This window comes from Musa acuminata, chromosome BXJ2-5 (assembly GCF_036884655.1).
Source record: "Musa acuminata AAA Group cultivar baxijiao chromosome BXJ2-5, Cavendish_Baxijiao_AAA, whole genome shotgun sequence".
Taxonomy (NCBI): Eukaryota; Viridiplantae; Streptophyta; class Magnoliopsida; order Zingiberales; family Musaceae; genus Musa; species Musa acuminata.
Window position 1 is genome coordinate 10,517,262 of NC_088342.1, and position 9,546 is coordinate 10,526,807.

General features: G+C 36.0%; 1 protein-coding gene across 3 annotated transcripts; it reads right to left on the reverse strand.

Annotated features, from left to right (window-relative positions):
- Nucleotides 1-1,872: 1,872 nt before the first annotated feature.
- Nucleotides 1,873-5,291, reverse strand: LOC135612474 (uncharacterized). Of its 3 annotated transcripts, none has more exons than XM_065108813.1 (3): nt 4,717-5,291; nt 4,163-4,239; nt 1,873-2,183 (listed from the first exon to the last, which is right to left on the reverse strand). In XM_065108813.1, the coding sequence occupies exons 1-2, from the start codon at nt 5,233-5,235 to the stop codon at nt 4,216-4,218; spliced, it is 543 nt and encodes a 180-aa protein (XP_064964885.1). In that variant the 5' UTR covers nt 5,236-5,291; the 3' UTR covers nt 1,873-2,183; nt 4,163-4,215. The 3 variants fall into 3 exon arrangements, with proteins under 3 accessions (XP_064964885.1, XP_064964887.1, XP_064964886.1); XM_065108815.1 differs by lacking the exon at nt 1,873-2,183 and adding an exon at nt 2,783-3,048; XM_065108814.1 differs by lacking the exon at nt 1,873-2,183 and adding an exon at nt 3,830-4,034.
- Between the last annotated feature and the right edge of the window lie 4,255 nt (nt 5,292-9,546).

The window sequence follows — 9,546 nt, forward strand, 5'->3', positions numbered from 1 at the left end:
GTCCATCAAATATAAAAACATCCAAAGCACCTGATACACCCTATGTCTAATGTCTCATTTTAAGACAAAAATATTCAAAGCACCGAATACACCCTATACCTAATGTCTTCTTCCAAGATAAAAGTATTCAAAGTATTTGATGTATCATAATCGGATAAAGAATTTATCACATTTAATCCATCACAAATAGACAAGGTATCTCCTTGCACCTGGTATAGTCATCCGAGACATAAGCATTTGAAAGTCCCGATACATCATCTAAGCAAAGTATCTCTTTGTATCTGATATATCAACCCAGGACACAAGAATATGAAGTATTGATAGAGCATCTAATGTATCTTAATCAAATAAAAAATCTTCTTGCGATATATTTGCTCATGATAAATGAGCATCGGAAGTGCTCTTTACATTCTAACTAAGCAAAATATCTCTATGCGTGATGTGTCTGCCCATGATAAAAGCATTCAAAGTACCTAATGTATCCTACTCAAAAAAGAATTTTTTTTCATCCAATGCATATACTTATATACTTAAGTTATAAGCATTGAAAGTGAGGTAAAACATCTTCATGATGTTTTATGTGTCTACCAATGATAAAAGAATCTAGAGTACTTGATATGTTCTAATCGAGAAAAGCATCTCTTTGTACTTGATATATCCATCAAAGATAAAAACATCCAAAACACCGGATGCACTTTATGTCTAATATCTCCTTTCGAAACAAAAATATTTAAAATATTTGATATATCAAAATCGAGCAAAGAATCTTTCACATCTAATTCGTCGTAATCGAACAAGGCATCTCCTTGCACCTGATGTATTCATCTATGACATGATCCATTATATCCGAACAAAACATCTTTTTATATGTAATGTATCGACGTAACGCAAAAGCATATGAAGCAGGCTAAAATTTTTGCCTATGTATTCATCTTAGATAAAATTATCTAGCACATATGACTCATCCTCACTCGGACAAAAATATTTTATGTACTATTTTTTCATCTCGAATAAAAACATTCAATAACTATTTTTAATATAAATAACGATTATCAAGATCCTAAAATCAAAATAATAGGAGTAACTAATGACAAATATGCAAACAAACAATTAAGCCTCTGACATATAGAGTCCAATCAGTTGAGAAACAACAATGTACCAATATGTGTATCACATCAATATAGCATCTAAAAGTAGGATTTCCTTGATCATAATTAATACCTATAAGGGTCTCTCCAAATACGACCTATCTGATTCCTTACTCTTAGAACTCGTTCTAACCTTTTTGAATTCTCAGGTTTTTCTTCATTTGACCCGAGTAAATGCAAACTTAAAGCATCGAAAAATCTTATCGGGAAGATCATTGGTGCAAGTTTTACAAGGAGACTAATGATACTAATGAGCTCCGTCTAAACTCCCTGAGCTGACATCTTCCTAGTCAACCTTTGAGATCTAATTTTCCTCCAAAACTGACCCTCTTTTTTTCTTTTTTCCTCGATTCCGAACGAAACGAAATTGGATAAAACATGTTACATCGGGTCAACCTTATCATCTCAAATTAACGATCAAATTGGCATCGACATATATTTATCATTGTATTTATTATATACATACATACATACATATTTGGGTGGAGCCGTAATGAGATATTGAAGCCCAGTTTCGGGTGCCAAAAAAATGGGCATTGTCATATATGTAACTTTGGAATTAGGTGGCCTAATTGCGACAAGAACACTTACTAAGAGGTATACATGTACTATATCAGTATCAGTTAATGTCCTATATCAATATCAAGATTATATATACCACCAATTATCAACCAGGGATTTGGCTGATTGCAGATATCAGAAGGGTCTTCTGCAAGAACACCCAGAAAATAACAATATTTTACTGATTATTACACATGAAAAGATGCTACACCTCACCATTATCAACGAGGGAACAACAACAGAAATCTGATGCAAATATACAGTGATGAACCATACGGTAACATAGTTACTATTGAGAAAGTTGGTTTGGCTAATCGAACAGGAGATACGACAAGGCAACACTCTTTAGCTCAGCAGCAATATCTTATGAGAAGCATTGCGGGATGCTCGAGAGGTTGTGCTATCGGCTAATATTTGGTGTCTATTCCACGGCCAACATGCTTATATCTCACATGGGTTCTTGGACGTGCACAACTGAAAATTCACAAACCATGAGAGAAATCAGCGTACCAGTTTGATACGTATGGAGCATTATGATAGTTCATCTGAGAAGAATATGCTATGACTATGTTCACCGTTTCTGTATATATACAGTAGTAATGCAAAGAATGTCAAAACCACTGAATCAGTTCATGTTATCTTAGTTCCTCAAACATAGAGCCCGGAAAGAAATATAATAAATAAATTTAAAAGTATATCATCTGAATGGTACAATATTTAGAAGTTTAAATCAAGGTTTGCCATACCGTACCGTACCGGCGTTTCGACCCGGGCTCGATACCGGTACGGTACGGTATACCGCTCGGTACACCCAGGTGTACCGAGCGGTACACTCAGGTGTACCAAGCACTGTAGCAGTGCTACAGTGCTCGGTACGGGCGGACCGGTACAGGGCAGTCCGCGTACCGCTAGCCTGTCGGACCGGTACGTACCACCCGTACCGGACGGTACAGTCCGGTACGGCAAACCTTGGTTTAAATCAAGAACACAGGAAAAAGAAGATTCTTCTCATCTGTTAACAAACTCAGTCATCTTTATAGTTGTCGAGCAAATAAATTTGACCAAGCATAGAGTTGATAAAAATCTCAATTGTCATCATCACTGATTAAAAGAAAATCTTATTCATGGGATTCGATCTAAAATCCTACTTGTTCCCCTTGTTGCTGAAAAGACCCAATAATATGCAGGTTTACAGTTGAAAAGGATCAAATTATTAGCATCATCTTCCCTTTTCCATTTCTTCTTTTAGACTTGAGAAAAACAAGAGGTCCACTCTCACCAGTAATATAAGAATCTACCACCAAGACATACTAAAAATCAATTTTCTTGATCGGCCACTCTGCAAGTATACAAGTAACAAAAATCTCAATCATGATCATGAACTATCTTTTCTGCTTTATAATTTAGAAACACTTACTCCACAAGATTCTTTCTTATAATTGTCCATGCTTAGTTTTACAACCAAAATTGTATAGAACAAATAATGTGTAATGGTACATATGAGCCTAACATAAAATGTTTTTCAAATAAAGGAACGACTTCCAAATCAGGCTAATATCCTGAGGTAGCAGAAGAAATCTAAAACGCTAGAGAACAGGATACGTAGGATACACAACTCAAAAACACATTTCACTCAATTCTCTGGAAACAATAAGCTACGAGTACTTTTAGTCATCAGTTAACCTTCTGTTTTGTGTTTGCCATAACAGGAATGAGTCTGGATTCACATAGCAAAGAGGAAAAAAATAAATCACAGAGGAGAATTCTGATGTGGATACTGCAACACAAATCAAGCAAATTGAGAGTGATCAGGAATCAATTCACTGTAGTTCTGCACATGAATGACTAGAGCTTGTTCACTTGAAAAGAAGTTAAATCTAGTGTGCAAGGACTATTGGTTGAGAAATCATACTTGAGGCAATAGAGAGTTGAAAGGTGACCATGAGAATATTTACCTTGATTAAGTTTTCCTACTAAAAGGAGCATGTCAATATATGTGACAGGAAAATCGTAACATTACTCAATTTTCAGCCCAAAAATTCCTTCAGACATGCAACTTTCATCATTCTATCGGGGGTGGTTTGGACAAAATTTTGAAAATACAAACATGCTATTCCAGATAATTTCTTTAGAGAAATACTACTGCCATTCTGTCAATGAAAAACTACAAACTACAATTAATTTTTATGTAATGGAACAGGAACTCAAGATGAGTGGTGTTTGGGTCGGAAGTGTATCCTAACACTTCTGACCTTTCACCTCATGAAAATCTTCTGCAATAGCACTTCCTGGTTCATGCCATGTGATTCAAAATGGCCATTAGATCTGCAAGATTCTTCCTCATAAATAATGTAAAGCAGGCACTTTCGTGCATGACTTCCCAATGTTAACCCATTTAACCAAGAAATCATAATAGTGAAAATTAATGATGAAGCGAACATACAGCAAAGTACCTTTAGAATTTCCATGCATTAGCCAGCTGGTTTTGTCTTCTCACATTAATTCGTCACAGTTGAGGTGCAAAAATGCTCTGAAATGGACAGGAAGCAAATATATTGTTTAATCAGTACCAAGATACACAGAATTGTGTAATCAGGCACACTTTTAAGAAATTTAGGTATGAAGTTTCTCTCAAAAGTTCTCAGAAAAACAAAATATATAGGAAAATTCCAAGCATAACCCTCCAAAGTGGGCAAAACTGGATCTTTTCCTTGACATGTTGAAGTGTATTGCATATGCCTTTTAAACTCTAAATTGATCATAGATTTCCCTTTTTCAATGTATGCGTATTAGCTTTTTGTTCTTAGAGTATTTTACAAGCGATCCTAAAAAGGACATTTTGCTCGGCAGAAGGTTCCCATACTATGTCAACCAAAAGGATAAGATACGCTTCTTTGAGGCGCGACGTTTTCCACACAATTCGATCTTAACTACACACCAACTTCGTGTCATGTTGTAAGGAACCATTTTTAATTCTGACACGTACACAAACACAAAGGGACATTACCTCGAGCATGGAACGGGCGACCTCCTTGGCGCGGCCGAGCAGCGAGAGACTGCCCCTGCAGGAGTGCACGGTCTGGAACTGCTCGATGCCGAGCTTGCGGGTGATCCATCCGACCTGGAAGTAGATGAACTCAGAGGAGGGGACGTCGACCATGATGCCGCCGACGTCGAACCAGACCATGAAGCGGCGGACCTGGACGCCCTCGAGACTCGCGATGCCGCCGTACTTGATGACGCCGGACACGCGGGGGGCGTAGTAGACCAGGTACTCGAAGTCGACGTAGCAGGGGCCGTAGAGCTCCACGACGAACCAGCCGTTGCTGGCGAGCGAGAAGGACTTGACGGTGTCCGGAAGAACGCCGGGCGGCAGGCCATACTCCGGAAGCAGGTCATAAACGGTGGTGCCGTTCGACGGCGAGGCCGGCGACTCAACGTGGCCAGCGGCGAGGGTGGGCAGGAAGAGGAGAGGGAGGTGAAGGAAGAAGAAGAAGAGTAACAGAAGAAGGGAGGAGGAAGACATGTCGAGCGGTGTCAGAAGGAAAGCAAGGGATCCCGTTTCCCGGGAAGGCTAGCACACCGGACCTTGTAATATAAGCCAAGAGGGGGAGGGAAGCGGATTGGATGTGATCCGATCCGGATCCGAATCCGAATCCGAATCCGAAGGTCCCAAAACAAGAAGGGTAAAGCCAAATAAGAATGAGAAGAAAGAGAACAATTATTGAGATATGCTCTAATGCTATTGATAATTTATTTTATAGTTTTATCTATAATTTTTCATAGATATATTATAAAAAAGACTTAAAATAATATGTAGAAACACAGTGGGCAAAAGAGGGGTGATTTCTTTTTCCTTGGTGTGAACGGACGAGGACTTAAAAAGATGGCTTGACGAGCGAGTATAGATTGGAGCATCGGGACAGGATCTAATGGACGAAACGCGTCTACCGCGGATGTGACAGCATGAGGGAAAGAGGGTGGGTACCAAATGCTTGTTCACATCAGTCCAAAATGGTGAAAGATTACAAGCTTGGTGGGTAAGGGTAGGGTAGGGTAGGGTAGGGGATAGCAATCCAACTTGGATTTGGACCTTGTTGTTGATTCACATCTGTCTAAGATTCTTTGGTTTTTCTTTTTTTGATCAATTTTTATATTTATCCCCATAAATTTACTTTGAAAAATGGTACGATCTTGATATCTATATTTATCTAACTTGGTTACATTTACATCGTATTATCATGCCAACTAAGATTCTTTGGTACTTATAACTTTTTTATAATTGAGAGAGACTCTATAAATCTCAATCATAATTGGATCTTCTTTAATCTACACTAGCTTGTATGGTATTAAATAATTTTTTTTATAATTTTAAGTGTTTCATGAATGATTTGGATACAATATTACCATAGCTTCCATTGTTTATGATTACTGTATAGACTTTATTATTAATATTACATTGAGAATAGAAGATGTTCTTGTGTTGAGATAGATCTTTTTACGACGAATAATAATCTTTTTATAACACATGTCATGTATTCTCCTTCTTCCTATGTTATTTTAGTTATCAAAATCATCAATCTCATCATTTTAGGCATCTCCTTCAAAGTTATCTTTGTGATTTGTAAAGTTGACAGTCTTACAAGTATGAAACTCGTTTGAATGATGATCAGCCCCCCCCCCCCACATTTGTATGGTAGTCGAGATATGCTTAGCTTGCCTTGTTGCTCCTCCAGCCCTTGTGCATACGTTTTGATTTGTAAGTTGTATTGACTTAATCACATCTTGCTTTTCTTTATTAAAAACAGTTTGTGTTGTCGGAGTAGAGAATTATCGATTAACAATTGAAGGTTGAGTCAATAACATTTTAGCCTTTAATGTAATATTGTGAGGTTTATCTACTATCCATATCGGAGTTAAAGATATTCTTTTTTATTATAAATTTTAGTTTGTTGATATATTTTGTCATCGATTGCTCTTTTGATTCTTATAAGTTATATCTGACTACAAGACGTAAGAACTTATCAGTATACTCGGTTACAGATCAAGTGCCTTGGATGCAGTTCTAGTATTGTTGAAACAACAATTGTTCATAGTTTATGGGTAAAAATCTTTTTTTGAGAAGTTACTTCATCTTTCAGCATGTTTGTACAGTTCTTTTCCTTGCCTTCTTCTTGTAATATATCCTACTAAACAATTGCATATCCTTTCAGCTTGTTTGTAATAAGTTTGACTTACTTGTGATCAGGAACATCCATCATCTCAAAGAAATTCTCTACTTCATAACTCCAACTAAGAAAAGCTTCAATGTTGATGTGGTCATTAAAACTGGGTAAGTCTATTTTGAGAATATAATCCTCAAATAGCCTATTTTATCTGGGTGGTGCTTGATGTCTTTTATATTTTTTACTATCATTTTTTAAGTCATCATCATAATATTGGTTGTCATGAACGGATAGTATCACGTCGGTTGAAGTATTGAGGTTGAGCTGCACCACATCTCTTCTTTGGTTGGTTCTATGATAGTCCATAATCTCTTTTTCTTTATCTTTATAAGCTAGTTGCCAACATTGAATTACGAGCACGTGTTGATTATTGGGTTGGTTGTTAGCATCAACTCCGACCCGATTGATCCCACCATCATCATGAACTCTGTTGGTGCCTAAACCCAAGTTACTGAGTATGCCATGAATCTTTTAAAGTTTATGAGTGTTTCTGATGTTACCCATAGGGTTAGCATTCTCCGATCATTATTGTTAGAGTCATTGTCATTGCCTCTATCATAAAGGTTATCACCATTGAAATTACCACTATAATCATCGATAATATCACCGTCGTTGTTGCCATTATTATAACTAAATCTCATATTGATGGATTATAGGATTGTCTTTAATAAATTAAATTTTTGATACACAATATCCATTATAAGTGGCAAGTGTAGAAAATACTTTTTAATTTTTAAGGTACAAAATACCAACTAACGGAAATAAAATTTAAAAAAATACTACTAAAAATAATTATATATAGTAAACTACCCTTATAAAGGGAAAAAAAGGAAATCAATTATTTATATTATAGAAGAAGATTGTTTACACTACTTGAAAGATATTATTTTTGATATATTGAATAGGCTTAGATGAAGACTTTATTTATACTAGTTCAAGCCTTAAAAATTAGTTAACTAAATAATATGAGATAATTTAAAAAAATAAAATAAAAATGATAAGCGAACAACTTTAGGCTCTTTAAAAAATAATCTTTTCATGATATTATTGAATGGATCTTAGTACTTATTTGAAGATTGTCGTGAGATCTCTACAACAATATATTATACTCTTCAATTATTTATACATTTTAAAATATTTAAAACTCCAAAGTAGACTCCTTGATCATATTTATTTATTTTTTTCTTAAGATTGACTTGGTCAATTCTTTTATAAAAGCTTTCTTCCTATTGTTCCATATTAAATTATTTTTTAATTATGATCATAAGAAACATGTGAACGATTTTAATATTATATATATATATATAACTCCTCTTTTTTTTGGAATAGATAGAAAGCAAAATCTGTCACTGTAAACACCCATGCTTTGTGGTAAAAAAGAGTGTTTGTCTTTTCCTTTCTTTCTTTCACTGTCTTTCGTGATGTGGTTTGGGCTTAGCGACAACTGGTGATTGATGGATAGTAGTAAATGCCAGCAAGAAGGAATCAAATTTTAGGACAGTAGGACAAGAAAAATTCAAGTGGAATAGCTGCTCTGCCATTGCTTTCCATTTGTTTTCTCTTTCTTGTTCTTAGCTTCGTGGGGGCTCACACAAGTTACATCTTTGTAAAATTTACATCGGTTCGAGATGATATCATCTAACTTAGTTTGATTAAGCTGATAATATATATGTTCTTTCTTTTGACTGCATTTGTGTTGGGGGTTTCAATTAATCTTAGAATCTCAGAGATTACTGTCACATACTCTTTCTGGTGAACAGAAGAAGTCTTAGTTTCTCATGTATTTGTTGCATGGTTTGATTAAAAGAAAATTACTTGTCAGGAGACAGTACTTGTATATTCTTTGCTGCACATATCCTTAAGCTTCTGGAGAGCACAAATCACCTCTATGGTATCGATGCATGGTTTAGTTTATGGTTATTGATTGTCCTCTCACACAAATCTTCATGCATCATTTTTGGGAATTTTGTTGCTTCAGATTTGCTGAACCATTTTGACAATTCTCTCAAGTTGTGGTTCCTCCATCTGAGACTTGAAAGATGGTGGTCTTAATCAGTCACATCTATTTCTTGAGTCAAAGTGTGTGTATTCATAAGAATCTCTCTGATTTGTTTGATTAGGATTGTCTCTCCTAAGAGTTCCCTTGGGAATGTGACTCCATGTAAGGCTTACTGTGGTGGTTTCAACATACCCTAACGAGCATTGACATCGATACAACAAATCGTATTAGGAGACTCCCAATCAAAAAGTTTAAAGAAGATGAAAAGTCGTATAGTTGTAGGTGATAAAAATTAAATGAAGAATATAGAAAGATAGAAATTGAGGAAATCTTATCTGCTTATCATGTTCCGTAAGATTGAGCTTCCATCAAGGATGCTGATCTTGGATTGATGAGATGAAAAAAGTTTACGGACGAGAGGCTTTGTGAGTGAGTCTGATAGTTGATCGGCTGTATGTACGTGAGAAACACGGAGTTGATGTCTGACAACTTGATCTCGCACGAAGTGAAAGTCAATGGCTATGTGTTTCATGCGGGAATGGAACACTAGATTAGCACATAAGTAGGTAGCTCCAATATTATCACAATATATTGTAGGAATAACTGTGGAGTT

Coding starts and splice junctions, on each gene's coding strand:
- LOC135612474 (XM_065108813.1), bottom strand. CDS start 5,235: ATGTCTTCCTCCTCCCTTCTTCTGTTACTCTTCTTCTTCTTCCTTCAC. Junction 4,240..4,716: donor TCGCCCGTTCCATGCTCGAG/GTAATGTCCCTT, acceptor TGTCCATTTCAG/AGCATTTTTGCACCTCAACT.